The sequence below is a fragment of the Plectropomus leopardus genome, chromosome 16 (assembly GCF_008729295.1).
Source record: "Plectropomus leopardus isolate mb chromosome 16, YSFRI_Pleo_2.0, whole genome shotgun sequence".
NCBI lineage: Eukaryota > Metazoa > Chordata > Actinopteri > Perciformes > Serranidae > Plectropomus > Plectropomus leopardus.
Window position 1 is genome coordinate 24938335 of NC_056478.1, and position 20354 is coordinate 24958688.

Consider the following 20354-nt stretch of genomic DNA (forward strand, 5'->3'; position numbering starts at 1 on the left):
AATCTAGAGTGATGGCAACCAAAGGTTCAACCTTCATGACATGCACGTGTGTGTCGCCCCTGCAGCAGCGTCTTTGAGCATGACACTGATCTCCAGTCAGCTTCCAGGTTTATGGCTCTGACCTCTGACCTCTGAGTGGAGGGAGGAGGCAGATAAAAGAAGAATTTCACCCTCAGGGATCAATTCTGTATCACTTTCTTTTTCTCTCTTAAGATCCTAAGAATTTAATCACAACTGAAACAAAAATGTATTGAGGTTTTCTGAAAGCATTCCTCCGAAAAATTTCTTGAGAGAAAATGCAGAGAAGGCGAAGAGGAAAAATACACCCTGCATCAAAAAAAAAAGATGCCCAGAGCATCAGCTGTCACTTAAGCACAGCAGGTGATATCTAAATCACTAACTGTCTCCTCCAGTATTAGAAATTGTCAAGTGAGACATCCTGCTGACACTGACATCTCACCCCGCAGCAGACACAGCGGTCAAAGTGCATGCTGGGAGGTAAAACCACAAAGCAGCAAGAATTCCCTTGTGGTCAGCTACCAGAGTCAAAGACTGAGCGCCTGCCCTCTGAAACCTCTCCTGAGCCCAAAGGAGAGAGAGACGGATGGAGAAGAAGCACCGCCTTCCTGCTGGCGCTCTTCAGCCGCTCTGATGTAATTGTTTAATAGCAATAGCAGTGACCCAATATTTTCCAGGCGAGCGTCCCAGCAGGGACTGCAGTGCATTCTTAACGGTCTCCCCCTCACAGAGGAGCTTATGGATCCTTGTGAAACTTTGTCATATTGTTGCACGGCTGTTCACGCTGCTCTCTCCAGCAGCACGTCTTATAAATGAGTGTCGTTATCAGCAAGCAGCTCTGACCTCCACTATAACGCATTTCCTCTGATTGGAAACTGTCCTTACAGCCAGAACGTCTCTGATTCACATCAGGCCAAAGAAAAGTTTTTACAGAACCAAAGAAAAGACAGCTTGTTTTATTACAGCTGCACTAACCACAATTTGTGTTTCTTATGTTGGCTGTGTGCTGGATTGTGTCGTAAAATCATGCTGCCATTTTGGCAAGGACTTTCTCTTGAAAAAGTTCAATCTCAAGAGGCAACTTTTTTGAAGACATTCCACAAAAACTGGCACACAGACAAACTGATAGCCTAGAAAGGCTGGTTTTTTGACATACGACCAAAACCTTAAAAATATTGTGGTCACCAGGTAGGTAACCCATAACACTTTAAAGTTTAGGTAAATTAGTCTAATCTTGCAAAATGGAATAAAAATCTATTTTACAATGATTTTTATGTTATGAGAGTTGACTTTGAAATGGCTTCAAAATTATGGTTAGTGTTGTAAAATTACCTGCCTTGTTCTCCTAAATTTGGTTTTAATCTTCTTCTTTTTTTTTTTTTTTTTTAAAGAAAAAGTGGTTCATGCTCTATCTGTAAACTCGAACTTCAATATGCAAAACTCTCATATAAAATGATTACATAAGAGGCACAAACTGGATCTACTGGTGAATGTACATTTGGGGTAGTGAGTCTCTTGACACTTAAATTTCACATAAAAATCATTATCATCCATCACTTCACCTCTGGAGGATTATTTAAATAAATCAAACGTGAGTAAGACTGCCTGTTGATCATTGTGCAATGAGGATGGCCGACTCTATCAGTCCATCCAGAGAGTTAAACTGGATGTAATCAACGAAAAAAAAACGCAGCCTCACTTTGCAGCGCTCGAGCCTCGCTGCTCTGCCCTGCATTTTACAACCTGCAGAGAACCATCTGTTTGTCTGAGCCTACATAACTCTTCAGGAACACGCCTGTAGTTGCATGTGAGGTGCTCTCACTGTAATATACAACACATTTGGAATCTCAGGTATCCACAGTATCTGTATGACCTCGGGACGTCCAGCAAGAACAAAGCGGAGTGATTCTATTGATGTGTCACGCCCCGGTCATGCCTAGAACTGAAAAACATTATATAATGCGAAAGACACATTTGACTTTCAGCTTGGTTCAATTCGACTTAACTATGATTGAAAACCGATATACCCACACGGACTGCTGTCAAAGCATCTTTTCTGCCCATTAATTGGCGTCTGCTCAATGCAGCAGGTTTGTCAGTTTTGTCTTGAGTGTCTCCTTTGGAGTTTATCCAGCACTGATCAACAACCTACAGTTTGTGTGTGCTCTAAATACTTATGCTGGTTCTTACCTTGTGGAAGCTCCCATGGAAGATCGTCTTCACATGTTCATTGTCAAATGTGGCTCTCTGGATCTCGCCACGTGTGTCTTTGTTGTAGAAAGACACAGTCTGGCTGGAAGCTGAGCAGAGAGACAAAAAGAGACCGTGGTTAAATATTTAAAGAAACTGCCCTCAGCAAAGAGTGTTAAGTTTTTGCATTATTCGCACAAACATTATTTAAATTGTCATGCAAACTCCTGAAAATAGACCTGGATTTTATCCGTCACTCAAATGTAAAAATGTCAAATCATGCAAAAATAAATAAATAAATAAAAACATGTTTACATAAGTAGAACAAACTGCTGCTACTGATGCACAAGCAGTTTGGGCAGTTTCCTGCTTCCTTTGGCTGTGAGTTTTTCTGTCTTGTACAATAGCTGGTTCCTGAAAATAAGGCTGAGCACCATCAAAATTTTATTTTAATTCTTCCAGAGGTTTGCCAGTTGAAAACATCAAACTTGCATCTCTGACTAAGTACACAAATAAGTTAATAAATCCCTTGTGTGCAGAGCCCAGCTGCGCACATGCCCCTTGAATAGGGTTGTAGTTTGCGAGGTTGCCGTGACAGATGTGTTAAAATTGTATGTAATGTGCAGAATTTGCGCAAATTGTGTTTCATAAACAATCTGGCAACTTGGGTGACAAACTTAAAAAAATTACAGACTGGTGTGTGACGATTACATAGAAATAAATTTGAGGGCAATGCAAATGATGGGAGTTTACTGGGAGAAATAAGCAGGGCATTGGGAGATGGTCAAATCGCTGCAAAAGAAAACACAATTCTGCAGGATCTTGCTCGGCCCTAAGGTGATATGAACTTATTTGTTTACTTCAACAAATCTGGGAGACTTACGAGAGACTAATTAAAAAAGAATGGTCAAAACTGGAGAAACAGGGATGATTTCATATTTAGTCAACAACATGGATCATGCTCCAAAACCACTGGATCCCACACGTTATAATGCGACTCAATAGCATCTTTCATTAGAGCCTCCCTACCCACCTGATCGGGAAATTATCAACCCAGCTGTTATCTTTAGTAATAAGCCACATAGATTTGGGTCTGCAGGGGCCTGTTACACCTACTGGTACAGGTACAGAATGCCACTATCAGCCCTTTTAGTGGCTGTTGCCAGTGAGATTTTGCTTTCACTTCTCTTAGGTTTGGGCGCTGAAACGATGTGGAAGGACAGCTCTTCTGACAGTTTAATTTCATGGCCTGATAAGGGTATTCTCAGCCTAATAGTGGGTGTTGCAGCCCCTACTAACCCCTATCTATGACACTTATCACTGCTGATAATGGCCATTTAATGGCCTGATGACAGACAAATTGGTCTCCTTGCCTAATGAATGGCCACATCTTTCAAACTCCTGAGGCAAACTTAAAGTAAAAAACTGTAGTCTTTAACTCAGACAATGCTAATAATATATCTGTGAGATCATCAAGATTATTTTGCAAATCTCAGTGCATAAATGCACTGAGTGCATAAATGCACTGAGATTTCAATTGTGAGTTGTCATAATGTAATGTATCAAAATCCCCAAAATAGTACTGTGATATTGATTTCAAACTTAGTCCCTATCACTAGTTCCCAGCTTTAAAGTTAAAGTTTGACATTCTGGGAAATACAATTATTCCCTAGCCGGGATTTAGATGAAAGGACTCATACCACTTTGATTTTTGTATGTTAAATATAAAGCCGGTGCCAAGGGATGGTTAGCTTAGCATAGCAAAAACACTGTTAACAGGAGGAAACATTTACCATTGACTGTCAATTCTCTCATTTAATTCTTTGCCAGAAAGTGAATAAGAATATTTCCCAAAATGCCAAACTATTCCTTTAATAATGCATATTGTTTCTCCCTGGGGGATCTGAACCTTGGTGTCGTCCAGGGGTTGTTACTCAAGAACCAGAACAATCGTCACTGGAGGATTGCCATTGAAGCCCAGCATAAAGTCCTGCTGACAGGCTGAAACAGAGGCTTTAAAAGAACCAGCTGAGCCGGGCCGAGGACATGAGATTCTTGTGGTAAAAAGGAGTCGGCTCGGTTATCAACTGAGACCGAAGCAGCCGGAGGGCCACAGCCGGCTCATTACACCCCACTCAACTCTTTTCATGAACAGACACAATGAGGCACAGCTGCTTCACATCCACTCACACATTTCCATGCTATTTTCATGCCAATACCCAGTACACACACACATCACTGGATAAGAAAAGAGGATGTTATTTACGGTCGATAGTGACGCCGGTCTCTGGCTTGTGATCTTTGGTTGACACCTGCCAGATGTCGAAGGCCTCTTTGGGCGAGTCGGGCAGGAGGCGGAACATCAGGATGATGGTGTAGGCCTGGGGAAGACCGTCAGGGTGGACCTCTCTGCAAGAAATGACATGTCAAGATAAAAATCCAGACTGACTGAGAGCAACAGGGATGTTAAAGAGAACAAAGATAGGTAACAGTGAGCATTGGTAAAATGGAACTGTAAAATATTGCATAAATATTGCACTGTAAAGTTTATTAAATACTATACTTAAGTACAAACTCAAGACACTTGTACTTTGCTTGCGTCTTTCCTTTAATGCATATTTATACTTTTAAGAGGAAAATTTTGTAAGTTTTACCATTTGTCTGACTGTAGTTACTTTACAGATTATAACTTTTCATCCCCTTGCTGTCCAGAGAAAACTATTATTTATTTTGAAATATGTCGTTTAGTTTGTTATAAACTGTGATAAATATGATGATCTAATATAATACGATGCATTGCCTTAGACTGAACAGTTTAGGAAGGAGTTAAAATTAGCACTCTACACATCTACAGCCGTAAAATGCAACACACACATCACTTACAGTAATAAAAGGGCAACATGGAGCATTTTATTGCACAATGATTACTTTAAGCTTTTGATTGTAAGTACATTTTGCTGATTATACTTTTATACTCAAATAAGGTGTTCAATACATGACCTTTGCTTGTATTTAAGTATTTTCATTGTGTGGTATAAGTGCTTCTACATCAGTAAGGGATCGGAATACTTCTCTAAAATGTATTCATGCATGAACAGAATCAGAGCACCTGAGTACACCAGGCGAAGCTTATTGGAAATGAAGACAGGTGACACATTCAAGAAAGTAAGAAATATTGGCTTTCAGAGCCAACAGATTTTAAAAAGTAGGTTATAGCTGTTGTGAGGCTGTCAGTCATATCAGTCGATCTTAACCCTACATACACAACCATATTTTAATGGTTAGACTTGTTTTTAAACTTAGCGTACTAATAAATCTCTTGTAATGAAGTGTTGCTACTTCTACATGAGTAACAGGATTTTAATAATGTTTCCACCACTGGATCTTTTTTTTTAATATATCAAAGCAGGATGTTTCCCATTTGTCCCTCTGATGTCACTACACATCTTGGAAAGTCGAACTTGGTAAACAGTCAGAACTCAAGCTGTTTTCCACCACTTTGGTGTTGCATGTGATTGTCTGGATACGGGACGCCTTTGTTGGGTGGTGGCCAGTATTAACAGTCTAGTTCGCGGCTGGGTTTGCACTCAGTGGCCTGATGGACGCTTCAGAGAGGAGGAAGGAGGGAGACTGTGCTGTGTCATGACCTGCAGCTCAGTTGCTGCTGCATGACTTCACAGTGCATCGTAAATCCACTGACCCAGTTTGTAAAGAGAATGAGCTCAAACAGTCAGGACACAGCTGGGCAGGCATTGTATTTTTGCCATATTTTGTGAGGGTTTTTTTTTTTTTTTTTTTTTTTTTGCATTTCAGTGTCATGCTACCAACAGACCACAAAAACGATTCACAAAAAATAAATCAGTGAATCATTCAAATGGTGGCTTCCACCCTCATTTGTTGAACCATTACTCAAGGGGAGGAACTGGAACAGTGCACAATAGTCATGCTAAGTTATCTTTGTTAGTTCATTAGCTCAGCTGACAGTCTAATCTACCCATTGTAAGCAGGCCACTGTTCCACTAGCTTTAAACAGACAATGTAGTTTCTTTTAGAGGCTTTTTAAAATGTCTCATGAACATGACATTTAAGTCTTCTGTCCCAAGACTTATGTGTATCTTCCTCTGTACCGGGCAACACAAATAAAACAACAGTTAGGCTCCTTAGTTAGTATTCAGCAGCTTCCCATCTGGCCACCAATGCCAACAGAGTTTGCAATATGATTGAATTTAGGTTGTAACGTCGGAAGACAAACTTCAGTGTTCGGACAACATCTAAAGTCAACATCAGTATCACATAGAATACTGACGACAGACGATGTTGACATTTTGATGGTTTCAAGTTGTGTTATTAAGTAACCATAATCCAATGTCTTCCAAACATCTCATACCAACGTCATCTTGATACAAAATAATTACATTTAGTCGCATGGTATGGAAAATCAGCCAAACATTATTAAAGGTAATGTCAACACAATGTAAAATTCTAATGTCATTTGAGGTTTGCAATATCGTCAACATGATTTTATTGCAACCAAAATTTAACATCTGTCCGATGATGACAGTCCAATGTATTTCTTACTTCATATTGACACCCGGTGCCAGCTAGGTTAGAGAAGTATTTTTCTCATTTGCAAAACTTCATCAAAGCTGTTGTTGGATGCTAACAAAGAAATCATTGTATTATTTGTTGCTAAAAAGTTTGAGTACTTACATTTCACTATCTAGTGCAGCAGTAGTTACCCAATTATCAGCAAATAAAGAGAACAAGAGTCTAACCTGGACTTAAGAATGAACTGAGGCTCTCGGTACCAAAATGAATAAACTAGCCAAGACACTGACCTCATAGAGTCATGCCATGTCATTTTCTACAATTAAGAACCACTAAGTAGAAAAGCTACAAAGTAGCAACATTACAAGATAATTACTGCATGACAAGTAAAATATTAACACATTCTGATGTGTTTAATAAATGCAACTGCTACCAGGGGTTTTTAATTTACCACCACCTGTTGTATTACATCGTCACTATGAAGTAATTTCAGCCCCCAGAGCAGTTTTCCTTTATGACATACTTAAATCAATATAATGACACTGATTGCCCAACCTTCCCCAGAGAAACAAAATATAAAAAAAAAGAAAAAAAGAACTGCTAACAACACAAGACAAAAGTGCTATCATGTGAGACTCACAGTGTGGGCTGAGTCAGGAAGGCGTTTTTGTGGAGTCTGTAAGCTGTGTAGCTGTTGAAGGAGCCCGGCTCCATAGAGACACCTTTAACATAACTGTAGGTCTTCTCTGTCAGGTTGAACGCCTCAAGCATCCTGAAGCCTGAAACACAGTAATTCGGGACAGTTTTAAAAAAAAATGAGCGATTTAATTTCTTAGCTAATTAATTTATGCTTTCTACATCATTGTTTGGACTTACCAGGTGAAGTGAATCCATTAAGGAAAATCAGGGGACATGCTGTGGAAACAAGAAAGAAGGACATTCAAAACAATTTGCCCTAAATTCAGAAACCTTGACCAATTTTCAGGCTATTTTGTTGCAGTAAATATTGTGCTAACTTACTCGATGATGCAGTTTCACAAATGAAGGTAATCAGGTTTTCTTTGATGGTGTCGAAAGCATCAAAGTCGTCCACAACGAAGACATGTCTGTCACTGGGTTTGCTGCCAATCGACTGTAACTCGACGAAATCCACATCAGCAACACCGATGGAAAAAACACTGTAACCTGGGGAGAGGATGTAGAAATCAGTGAGAAAACAAACTAACAGACTGGTTAGTAAATTAAGAGGCCACAGGACACTGGTATGACTTCAGCCTCCAGTTGCCCCTAACTCTGTGAAATTATCCCAGAGCGAGGGAAACCATCTGCACAAATGTGAACCAGATCAGTCTCAGTAATGTGCATTACTCAGATTGGTACAAGCTGTTTGTCTTTAGTCTGTTAACATTAAGTTATTGTCCAACAAACTAGTCCTTGGTGCTAAGAGCTCACACTGCCCTCTTTTCTAACAGGTCACTTGACTTCAACTGTCACGGGAAACATTTATGGAGTCATGAAGAAGTTAGTAAAAATGGGATTCAGGTCCTATATTGACTAAGATCCGGTTGTATGTCCTTGTGATAAATCGTGGATCCTTTTGGTTGTTACCTGCGTGCTGCAGCTTGGCAGCGTTCTTTTTCACCTCGTCCTGAGAGCGTCCATCAGTAATCGCCACGACTACCTTTGGCACGTTTCTCCTCATTCCATTTTCAACAGAAAAGGCCTTCTCATAGGTGTGTTTCAGCGCCACTCCTGCGCAATCAAGGAAAACTGTGTCAGGAAAACAACTGGCTGTCTGATGGATGGTCTTTGTCACTGCGGCACATGTTGTGTGATCGAACCTGTCTTGGTGTTTCCTCCTCTGTAGCGGATCTGATTAGTTGCAGACATGGCAATACCTTTGTCCAGATATGCGTTCAACCTGTACTCTGTCTTTGCGTCATCGCTGTATTGCACAAATGACACCTGTTTGGAAAGTCACATTGCCGATATTAGCAAGAAGTTAGGTCAAGCACAGTTAAATATACAATGTCAAAGTTACAAGAATACTTTTGTATTTTGCAACACAAATAGAAATGTGTTATTATGTACGAAGATTTAGAACATTTGGTTAGAATTCAGTCAGTGTCAGCGCTGGAAATATAAAACACTAGAGAGTAACATTAATATAGATAAATATACCCAATAAGAAAGCTTTTAAAATTGTTTCATGGCATATAACTGAAACAGGAAATATTGTTCTTCCAGCTGTAATCGTTTTTTGGATTAGTTAACAGAGTCCCAACTTAGGAAACAGGTTAGAAATGTTTTTTATGGTGCAGCAAACAAAATATTTCTTTATCCAGATGAACACAAGAGTCTTTGGAAGTAAATGATAAATTGCTCTAAACTGCTAGAGGCATTTTTGAACATACTTGACATACTCAAATATTATGATAACACATGGATTAGTGCTACTAATCCATCCTACCATAAAAGTATTTTTACAACATTATCATGTTTGATACAGTAACACCATCCAAAAATATTCAGTCAATTCTCAGATGATTTATAATCTTGCACGTCTTCAGATGACTTGCATTTACTTTATTGTTGCACATTTGGTATCAATATACCATTACATACATTTTCTCTATCAGTTTAAAATCAAATACTTATTGTATGGCTTGTCTACAGGATTTGTTTAAAAAACATTGTATTATTCTTTTAACTTTATTTTCATTTTCTCTTTTTCCCTTTTGCCTTTTTATATTTCTTTTAACTGCTGCTGTTCATGTTTGTTTTTCCTTGTTGAATTTTTATGATTACATGTGACTGAATCTTTTCATACTGTGAAAGACTTTTATGAGACCCACGGCTTCCCCTTCCTCCCCTGCACACATCCACTGAGCTATATTACTGTATGTTTTAATTGTGAAAATAAAAATGAAACTATTGTATATGTATGGATTCAGAGCACATCAATGTCTTGCTATATAATTCATACAAACCTGCATTCCTGAAGGTCCAATGACATCGAAGGCAGAGATCATGCCGGAGACAAAGTGCACGACCTTGGTGAAGCTCTCCTCGCCGATACTCCAGGATCCGTCAATGAGGAACACTACATCTGCTTTGGCACCTTTGCACACTGAGGCAAGAAAACAACAAGTCAATATGGAGCTTTAAAAGTCCAGTGGCCAGACCTCATGGGAGCATCACAAACACCAGCAGAGAAAATGGCATTGTCACAAAGCATAATTATCGTTTGCGAGCTGGCGCGCGTTAGAAAAAAGTCATCTGAAACAAAAAAAAAAGGATTGAGAAAAATGACGAGATGGGGTCCATGTATAGTAATTATGGGCTTCACTGAAAAAAAAATAACGCAGGCAAAACAAAAACAAGCAACATTTGGTCACCAGAAGGGTTGAAATTGAGTTCTCGTTAATGGGCTCCTCTCAGATAAAAACGAATTGGGCAAAAAGGCTTTGAATAATCTTTGCCTTATGTGATGCAGCATACTTTGTAATTTTCTCTATCTTTTCCTCCCAGATTTAAAAAACAAGTTTTACACAATACAAGGCACAAACAGATTCCTTGGACAGGTCTATCTTCCTTTTAAGGGGCGTGTTCCCCTTCCTGCGCCCTACAGGGCCAGCAGCACATGTGGCAGCTATTAATTCACCGCTGGCACAAGTGGGACCCAGAGGAAAAAGGCGTTCAAACCATTGCTTCAGCCAAAACTCTGCATTGAGGAGTTTCCAATCAGAGCTGAGCTTGAATGAAAAGACTTGATCCATTCAGTCATGAGATGATCCAGGTTTTCCTCATAGTGGTTAATCGGGATGTTGGATTTGCTGTTTCTGAATGTGGCACTGCAGTTTTTAGTCCTGGGAGCATCTCCTCTGCTTTCTTAAGCATCCCACGCTCACACTTTCTCTAACTCTCAGATTACATACTTCTGTAGTTATACTATGCTATTTTAGGTGCATAAGTGTGTTCACACTAAGACGTATGGCAAAATGCAGTCAACAAACTGTCTCTTTTTTGGAGCAGTTTGTCTCCTGACAGAGAAAGTTCAATAAAAAACAACAAGTCAAGATAGCTTTCTCCATTTTGGACTCTCTGGCTTAGTGTTTCCTTAAGGCTCAGCTCTGCCAGTCAAAGGTGTAAAACAGTGTGTCAAAGTTCACTGAAGTTCAATTTAGCATGGAAAATTCTCAGATTAACTTAACCCTTTTGAGCAAGGACACAATTTGTGTTGTTCTCTTGAAATCAATTGATTTTTTTGATTGATTGATTATAAATACATGATTTTAAATTCCGGTGTGATCTGGCTGTCGGCACCACAACATTCAGCATTTAAACTTGCAACCTTTGACAACTGCAGGTAAGTTTTTAACAGTGTTTGATGCACTGCAGTTGACCAAAAAACTAACTATAAAACTTAAGCAGTACGTTTTTCCTGGTAGATGTTTGTTTGGTCGCTTGCTCAGACAAGATGCAACACAACATGTGTCCATATTTATAGATTGCGAGGAGACATTAGCCAGAAAGCTAAAGTGGGCTGTTGATTAAAGTCTGAAGCTTCTCTAATGTAGATCAGTCTTCATGAATGTCGGCCTACAATAGAACAAGATCCTTACTGCTTTATGCAAATTATAATAACTGCATTGTAACTGGTGTATTCACAGTAATGGGTACCATCAGGAAACACAGACCTGTATGCTGTAGAAAAAAAAACGAACTATAGCTTCAGCTGGACTTTAATTGAGAGCAAAGAATTCACTTACCTGCCCATGCTGGAGGGATGGTGGGTGGAGGGGTTGGGGTTGGTGGGAGCGTTGGAACTGGAGTTGGCTTCACCACTATGAGAAACAAAAACAGTTACAAACTGCCATCAACATATTTGTAATAAATACAGAACAACAGTAAACACGTTGTGTGATGAAATCATTGTTTTGGATCAGTGCTGTGAGGTGATGTAACTCAGTGTTTGTATAATGCAGAGAGTCTGAATCATGCTTCATATCTCAGACACCACGGTGCACATTTTGACTGGGCGTGTTGGAAAGATGTAGCTTGTTAATACAGTCTTGTTTGCTTTTATAAATGTGACGTGACAGGCTCTGGGGGGTTTTATGTCTGTTTTTCCATTAGAGATGTGGAAGCTGCTGGTTGATGTTCATAAAAACATGAAAAAACATTAAAATTAATTCATTTATATGTCATATAATATCTCAAACATGTCCAGTTTGATTTTCATTAAACATTTGATTAGAAAAACAGACATTCTTCATTTGTCTTCAATCACATAAGTACATTGCCAAACATTTACAGAAAAATAATACAATCAAGTAAAAGAAAATCTGCAATTTGTAATTGCATTGTTCATATCTAAACACAGAAAGTCTAATTTATTCCAGTGTCTTTCTTATACTTTATTTTATGTCTTAGATTCAATGAGCATTTGTCTCTAATATAATGTAGGCACAATGTTTTAATGTTAGTACCGATTAGGTGAGGCCAGGTATGGTAAAAGTACAAAGTAGCAGAAAACATAAATACTCAACTAAAGTACCTCAAAACAGTGCTTAAGTACTGTACTTGAGTGAATGAACTTGGTTACATTCTACCACTGATTATTGTGGGATTCAGCAGACTTATGCTTAGTTTCAAACATTTCTTTTAGTTTCACCAGAATTTTCCCTAGGCTAATTTTCTCTCCACCTTTTGAAAAAACATCTGCATAATAATAGATAAAAACCTCCAATCCAAGTGTTACATTTCAGTGACGATTTAAGTTATACAACGACTTCATATGATTTTGCAAAACTTACATGTTCTCTCTTTGGCGCTGACTCCTGGCCCTTCCAGATTTGGGGTCTGGACAAAGACAGTGGCGGTGTAGAGTGCATCAGGAGAGAGTCCGTCAAAGCAGTACTGAGGCACACCGGCAGGGATGGTTATCTCATGTTGCCCTTTACTAGAGGCTAAAGGGCAAAGGAAAAAGATTTGTTAAATGCCTTTATTATATTATGTAATTTAAAAAAAAGACTTGTCATGTAAACACTCTCTTTGCAGAATATTTACACACTTTTTGAGCATGCACAACCACTTTAGTTAAGTCAAAGATGCTCTATTAAAAAGACACTCTGCCCTCTCATCCCTTGATAGGCACTTAAGTGTTTGATCAAACTTTTCAGATCTTTCCAGAGTCAAGTGATGTTAACAATTTTGTGGAGTAAACAGAAAGTTCACCCAATAACTGTATATTGTGATAAAACTGCTACTTCAGAATTTAATTTAAAGACTAAACAGATTACTAGTGGTGCAGTATGCATATTATAAACCTAAACAAGACACCATATCCCATCACTTATTGTTCATTTAAACATTTTTGCAGGAATTGTCAATCTGAATAATTACATTTAAGGGAAACATTGACTCATGTACTGTCACTGTAGCCACTGAGTGAAAGAGGTAGAGACATTGTGAGGCAGAGGAGGTTCAGTTTGTACTGGATGACTTAAAAGTGGCAGCTTCAGCCTTGTAAACCACACCCAGTGTGTTTTATATCGTTTTTTAGCTCTGAATCATCATGAAAGATTAATATATGTGGTGAAAAGTAAGATATTCATTCAGTATATGTATCTCCAGGGGTATGATAGCATTAATTATAATTACCAGTGAGTCAAAGATTACTTCCCCAGGTGCTTACATTTTTGGCTTTTAAAAGGAACAACTGGGCGCGTTGGATTATAATGTTGGCAACTTCAGGCTGTATTTTAGCCTCACATTTTTTTGTTTTGCAGCATTTTGCGGTTCCTGTGCTCCATTTCAGTCTGTATGCTTTTAATTTATTGAGAAATACTTGCTGAGTTTCACACATTTGGCATCTTAAAAGTTCTTTTTTAAATCTCAACAACTTGGTTTCAAATCTTCAGTTTTTCTCTGTAACATTAAAGTCCCTCTATATTCGTGTTGCTTATTCCTACTTCACTTGATGCTGGGGGTGTTTGCTGTTCATACTCTAGATATGAAAACAACTCCCACATTAGAAACAAATTACATATCTGGGAGGGATGTTTAAAGATTCATAATGACAGTAATGCTGTGCTCACACTACAAGTGACACAGCAACAGGCTTCAAGTAATTTTCAATAGAAGCTGGTGAAGCTACAAACTAATACTCGACACTTGTCATTGCTGACAGGCATGAAGCGCTACAAACCAAAGCTGACCTGCCTGTAGTTTTTCCAATGATATTTGTCATTTTGTGGCAAGTAGCAGACACGAGCCTGTGACGACAAAACTCCTTTATTGGGCGCTTCAACAGCAATTTTGTGATAATGTCGCCAGTCATGCTGTTGCATTGACCCTCGTAGGAGGAAAGCAGAATAACAATCAAAATAAAAACATTTAGATACTATTGAAGGATTTAACACACAAAGTCATCTACTTCATCATCTTCATCAGGGAAAAAGATCTCAGACACAGACTGAAAATTCTCATGTTTAATGTCATAATGTTTGAGAAAACTGTTTTTTGTGTACGCCAGTTTTGCTCATTTTAGGAAACTGTTATGAGAAAATACGTATTCAGGGCCTTTTAAGTTGTGTATTCCGATAGCTTTTCTTGTTCATGAATTCAATTTGTCTTATTTGCTCTACAACACTTCTGTAACTTTCGTTTTGTAAAATATTCAATCAATGCAGTTAAACTGGCATTACTGGTAAAGTTGTGTCCATTACAAGCCACCATCATACAGGGAAACACTTTATTTGAGCCTTTGGGCTTTTTTCCATTTGTAGTCTTGTCACTGTTGCTGTAGTTTCTGTTTTGTTGCTAACAGCAGACAAATAAAAGATTAGTTAATGCGGCTGTAATTCTACAGAAAGCACTCAACCTTGGCAACATCTCTGCAATGAGCAAACTTAACAACTGACCCTTGCAGTGAAATGTTTATATCTCTGCACGGCTGGGCAGTGATATATTGAAAATAAGGTTTCCTATTTACACTGTGCATTCTAGTAAGCACAAACAAACAAACCATGTTTATTGCAGACAGCTGCCATAGATGATGATTGCTGTTTTCCAGTATTTTGGGCTCACCAAATCAACTCTTAAGTAAGAAGGATTGCATCATTCTCTGTCAAATGACCCTGGTGATGCAATACTTTCAGGATAAGCTCTGTAATATCAACAAGTCACTTAAATTGTTCTGGAAAAACACATGCCACTTGCTCATATCTACTCCAAAACAGTGGCCCACATTTATCAAGATAGAAGATACACAAAGATTTTTAAAAAGAGTGATGTTGACAAAATATAATCCCTGAGATATTTCAGCTGGTTATTAGATAACTCTTTAAAAATTGGCAGCCACATCTTCCTCTGACTAGTGTTTCCATTGCTTTTAAAATATGAAGGAAATCTCAGTGGAGAAGACCTCACGATTCGCCGCTCAGAGTTTTTCCACCTCTTACCATCATCTCGAAGCGCTGTTTGCCTTTCCACTTGAGAACAAACAGTTGACTGATTTGTTGACTTGAGAGCACAGTCTGCTGCCTCTCACTGGGACGGACTCTCAGGCAGAGGATTTCTGATCCTCTGGTAGTGGTTAGAGCTATCATCTGTCTCACGCTAGCAGACCCATATTTGTTCTGGCAACCCGTCACAGCGGGTCTGAATGACTAATGATTACCATATAGATATTTAAATATGGATGCTCCTTTCCTGGTTTTTCCCTTCTCTTTAACCGCTAACCCGTGTCCATGTGCGAATATGAACCAGATGGGTTACAAAGACCCTGCAGTAATTGAAAAGGATGTAATCTTTGCAGACAGAGACACGATTAAAGCCTGGTGGTCGGACGCTTTCAATCCACGCCAAAACTTGCATCCTGCTTTGAGTAATAATCACAAGGAGGAGGCCGAAAGATAAACAGTCTCTGAAAGGAGAAAAAAAAGTCTAGACATGATCCCAATGGTCGACACAGTCTACTAAACGCTGTGAAGGATCTGTAGCATCCATGGCCACATAGGTGACCTCATCTGGAGATATGCCTCCTAACATCTGCTGGGAGTCTTATTGCACAGATCACCGCATGCATCACCTTAAACAAGTCACCTCCGATCAGGATCTGAGTGTTCAAGTGGACCACACCACTGGTTTCAGGTGCACACATAAATTGAATGCATCTGTTGCAGGTTTTGCAATTAGTAGGGACAGTTGCTGCCGCTATTCAAAGTGGAATTAAATAACCACTGACAAAAAATACCAAGCAACAACTTTGATAACTGCTGAGGTTGTTCATCAAGTGAGAATGCAAAAAATGTGGGGGTTTTGGCTTCCAAAAAGGATACGCCACTGCAAAGACTCTGTTAATCAAGATTTATATCACATGGAAATAAATGGAAACCAATGGCTGCATTCAAAAACATTCAGGGAAAAGAGGTATATAGTGAAAATGGAGGAGACTTACGGTCCGCAGGGTTGAGTTTGATGCGGTACGAAGTGGCTGCCCTGTGAGGACTCCATTTGATGCAGAACTTGTCATGGTCGACGTTGTAGGTCTCAATGTTGGTCACGTTGAGGAACACTGCAGAGAAAAGATATTAACATTTCAGCCAATAAAACAAACTTTGAAACACTTTAAAGTGTAAGTTGCTATTTGTTCATATGGTGCATTTCCAGATTTTTGTTTAAAAAGATTTTGCCCCGGTGTATGTAGACTTCAGATCGTTTCAGACAGATGCATTTTTAATGTCCTGTGCCACTGAAAAATCGTCTTAACCTTAAAAAGACATTTAAAGGGCCAGATACACCCAAGTTAAAGAAACAAAAATTTTCTCTGATCCTTGGTGGTATGTGCCAACACAAGTAGCTTCTGAGGTTTAGGTATCTCCACTGCTAATGCTTTCAGGTGCCACTCCAACAGAGTGGCAGCACCCATGTTAACTGGGACAGTGTTTCTGGAATGGCATGTTGCTGTTGAGTTATTCAATTTTACATTTCGAGTGCTTTTCACTAATTTTTGTAATGTTTCAATACACCATAAACCAGAGTTGTTTGTCATTAAGGACGGGTCCAAGACAGATCAGGTTTTTTAAGGCAAATCCCCAACCTGTGGGGAAAGTCAAAGTCAAGTCACAAGTCTTCATAAGGAAATTTTAAAAGTCTGTGCGCACTCTGAATACACATCACAGACTATATAGTGGTTTAAAAAAGCTGAGACAAACTGCTTTGACTACTTGATGGTGTTTTTGCAATCTAAAGTTATATGTAAAGTCAAGTGTCAATGTTTTGTTTTTTCACAAAAATCCAACAAAAGTTTTAAGTTTTAAGTCACTGCTGCCACAAATAAAACTCCCTTAACTGTACTTGTATGTACTGTATTTGGCATGCAGAAACATCAGCAGTGGAGCAACAGCACAAGTAGAGCAAAACCATCTGCTCAGCTAGATGGCATAAATGAGTAAATGTGTCATGATTTGGAACATTTCTTGACAGTAGAGCTCTTTTCACACACAATAACTGTACATACGTGTTGTTCCTTGCCCAGGGAGCGGGCTACTCATGCCGCCGACGTACTGAGCCACCACTTTAAGATCATAGGTGGTTCCAGGCAGCAGGTTGTGCAGTGTGTAGGAGGTCACATCGCCCACAAAGAAATCTATGGGCTGGTTTGTGCCTGGAAAGATAAAAGCACGAGAACTGAAAGAGAGAATGTGCAGGAGTGAATTATGTATAATTACTGGAGCTGTTGTCAGTGTGTAACTAAACCAAACACTCGCACTCATCTCACAGTCAAAAGACAAACATCAAAGAATGTTTGTGGAGCCATCACAGCTATCTGGGAAGCATTTTGCAGATGGTAACTCACAGCAGAAGCCAAGTTCAACATCGGCCCATTCATGCACAAATTCTTCACAATCTGAGTGAAACAATCCCTACTCAAGATCTGCTTACCAGCAATTTCCTGAGTATCACACTGACTTTAATTTCAGGCTTTAAGCCAACACGAATGAGAGAAGCCCTAAAAGTGCTATGGATGAAGTCATAACAGCTACTGAGCTTACATGTCAGCAGATCCATCTCCAACTGAGCAAACTCTGTCAGCTGATGAAGACCATGTGATTGACTCATGAGCTCCAGAAGAAGCTAGTAAGTGGACCTTGAAATTGAAGTTGTTTTAAACAGGTGTCGATGAGATCTTTAGACACCATTTTATTAACACATATTTAACAAAACATAATGTGTCACTTGGAGGTTTTTTTTTATATTTCTAAGGGATATGTAAAAATACTTGCTGTGCAGTCATTACAGCAGTTGAAAAACATTATTTTTCTGCTTTTTTTTTGTTTATTTTATTCAAAGAAGCAGTTCCAATGTTTCCTCGATTTAATCTTTCTCTTAATTATTAAAAATATCGAAGAGTTTTAATCTCAGGGCATCCAAAAAGCATTTAAAGAATCAATCTGCTCATAGCTCAAAATACATAATTCAACAAATAATTCAAAAAGTGTTTCATTCTAAACAAACAGCCCGAAAGGTTTAGGCACCAATGCCCTAAATCCTCAGTCAACCTTTATCCACATGTTTTTACCAGCAAATAGCATGTGATGGATAGTCTCACCTTGAGGAGCGTAGATGAGTCTGTATCCCTGGACGGGAGCTGACACCGGGTCCCATGCCACCCGGAATCTGGTGTACCACTCATCTGAGACACGAAGGTTTCTGGGACTCAACAGGCCAACTGCGACAGAGAGGAGACCCATGTCATCAAGCAGGCTGTGGAAATGGCTATATTTCCATTTCCACATTATTTGACTGGAGGTGAAGTGAGCTGGAACTTCAGATGTTTAGGTCTGTTGTTTTAGGTCTACTGTATTAATTTGGCAACAAGAAAATTTTTTAAAACTTATTTCTGATTTGACTGGTGGAAATGTTTTTGTTTTTTTAAGGGTTTCCCATTAAATAAGTGACAGCATCTTAAATTGGGAAGCCTGAAAGGCGAATTGTTTGTTTTAATCACAATGTCAATTCATCTAAATGAAACAAGTTACAGTGTATAAAAAGTACCTGCCTGAAGCTTAACATTATCACTTAAATGTCAAAGATTCAGTCAGTAGCTGGTATTATGAGGAAGCATTTTTCTTCTTATAAACAATTTTGCACACGTTTTAAGTTAACCTACAAAATTTTGAACAGAGCAAAAAGTCGAAAAAACGGTCAAATGGGAGAAAAACTTCCACATTAATGAAAAACTGACATCTGTTTTGTTAAAAATCACTGTTATACTGATAACTTTGTTAAAATAAGTGACATTTTCTGAGCTTTTTTTTTTTTTTAAATCAAACATTAAAACGCCACACTAAACAAGCTCCTGGCTCAACATTTCTATCTCTTCCATTGTTGCTGATGTATTCCCCTTCCATCTATTAACGAAAGTCATAATATGTGATAACACTCAGGCTCAGAGTAAGCAGAGCGGCTGCTAAATTCTGACTTGGACTAATGCCTGAAAGCGCCTGGCACATTTTCTGCAAGTTTCTATTGTTTGTGTAACTAATGCTACCGCTCACCAGTAAAGTGCTCTCCCAGTTTGGCTCCTGTGAGATCCCAGTGGTCCGAACTCCTCACACTAACACGTGTTGGCACTGTTGACTAATGTACGTCTACTGTATTTATTTTCACTGCACAGACTCCTCTCTGCAGGACTGCTGGCCTGCAGAGCCACGGGCTGTCGGTGTTTAACTCAACTGTTGCATCAGCAGCAGGAGGCTTCGAGAGAACGAGCCGTGACACTGAGTTCACAGGTTCAATCCCTTCAACAGACTGTGTAACCACAGCAAGATACTGATGCAGTCGCAGATGCAGGGAGGTCTCACGTCTTACTTCTTTCACTCTCATATTAAATGTGTTAAAGCAAACTGGAGTGCATCTTCTTCCGATTGTACGCTACTTATAAGGGGCACTTTTTATTCCCATATTACAGATAAAACAACATTCTTAAAAGGAATTCTCCACGGAGAGTTTCTTTTATCAAATACTTATCTACTTTAAGTTTGAAAGCTAGCTCTAAAAGTATGTTCCACTCATACTTTCTTCACAACAGAGCTGAATACATGACGTCTGTGGCACAATCAGCTCCTCATAGCACTGAAGTTCCACTGAAAGTTGTGTATTTGTGATCTAATGGCAAGGTGACATTTGTTTGTAACATATTTATATGGATTGATGGTGGAGAAGTGCTTCAGGAGTTTTTGCAGATGTGTTGAGAAACCTGCTGTATAGTTAAATCTGCCTCTGCAAAATTACTGTAGCAAAGTCTGAAGTTATGTCTGCACAGGAGGCCTTTCAGTCATCTATCTCATGAACAAACACACTTCTTTTTAAAACTCCACTGCTACAGGCTGCAGTTTAAAGTCTACTCATGCTTTACACATGTAAAGCTTTAAGCCATTGTCCCCTTTACTTTTTAACAGTTTATAGTGTTAGCCTCAGAGCACTGCCAAAGCACAAAGTACTGTGCTTGACCGCATCCTGTGTAGACAAACAGAGTACTGAAGCTGCTCCTAATCCTGCTGCTTTCACTATAACATCTGAATCTG

The 20354-nt window shown here is 39.1% G+C and overlaps 1 protein-coding gene across 3 annotated transcripts in view; it reads right to left on the bottom strand.

The window, feature by feature from the left end:
• Window positions 1-20354, bottom strand: part of col12a1b (collagen, type XII, alpha 1b) — a 145334-nt gene that overhangs the window by 27806 nt on the left and 97174 nt on the right. For all 3 annotated transcript variants that reach the window (XM_042503436.1, XM_042503434.1, XM_042503437.1), the window contains 13 exons: window positions 18377-18496; window positions 17285-17431; window positions 16223-16339; window positions 12576-12728; window positions 11529-11603; window positions 9747-9886; window positions 8598-8721; window positions 8365-8508; window positions 7777-7941; window positions 7633-7671; window positions 7397-7535; window positions 4475-4617; window positions 2209-2318 (listed from right to left, as the gene is read on the bottom strand). In XM_042503436.1, the coding sequence (XP_042359370.1) occupies window positions 2209-2318; window positions 4475-4617; window positions 7397-7535; window positions 7633-7671; window positions 7777-7941; window positions 8365-8508; window positions 8598-8721; window positions 9747-9886; window positions 11529-11603; window positions 12576-12728; window positions 16223-16339; window positions 17285-17431; window positions 18377-18496 (1616 nt within the window). The remainder of the gene's footprint in view (window positions 1-2208; window positions 2319-4474; window positions 4618-7396; window positions 7536-7632; window positions 7672-7776; window positions 7942-8364; window positions 8509-8597; window positions 8722-9746; window positions 9887-11528; window positions 11604-12575; window positions 12729-16222; window positions 16340-17284; window positions 17432-18376; window positions 18497-20354) is intronic.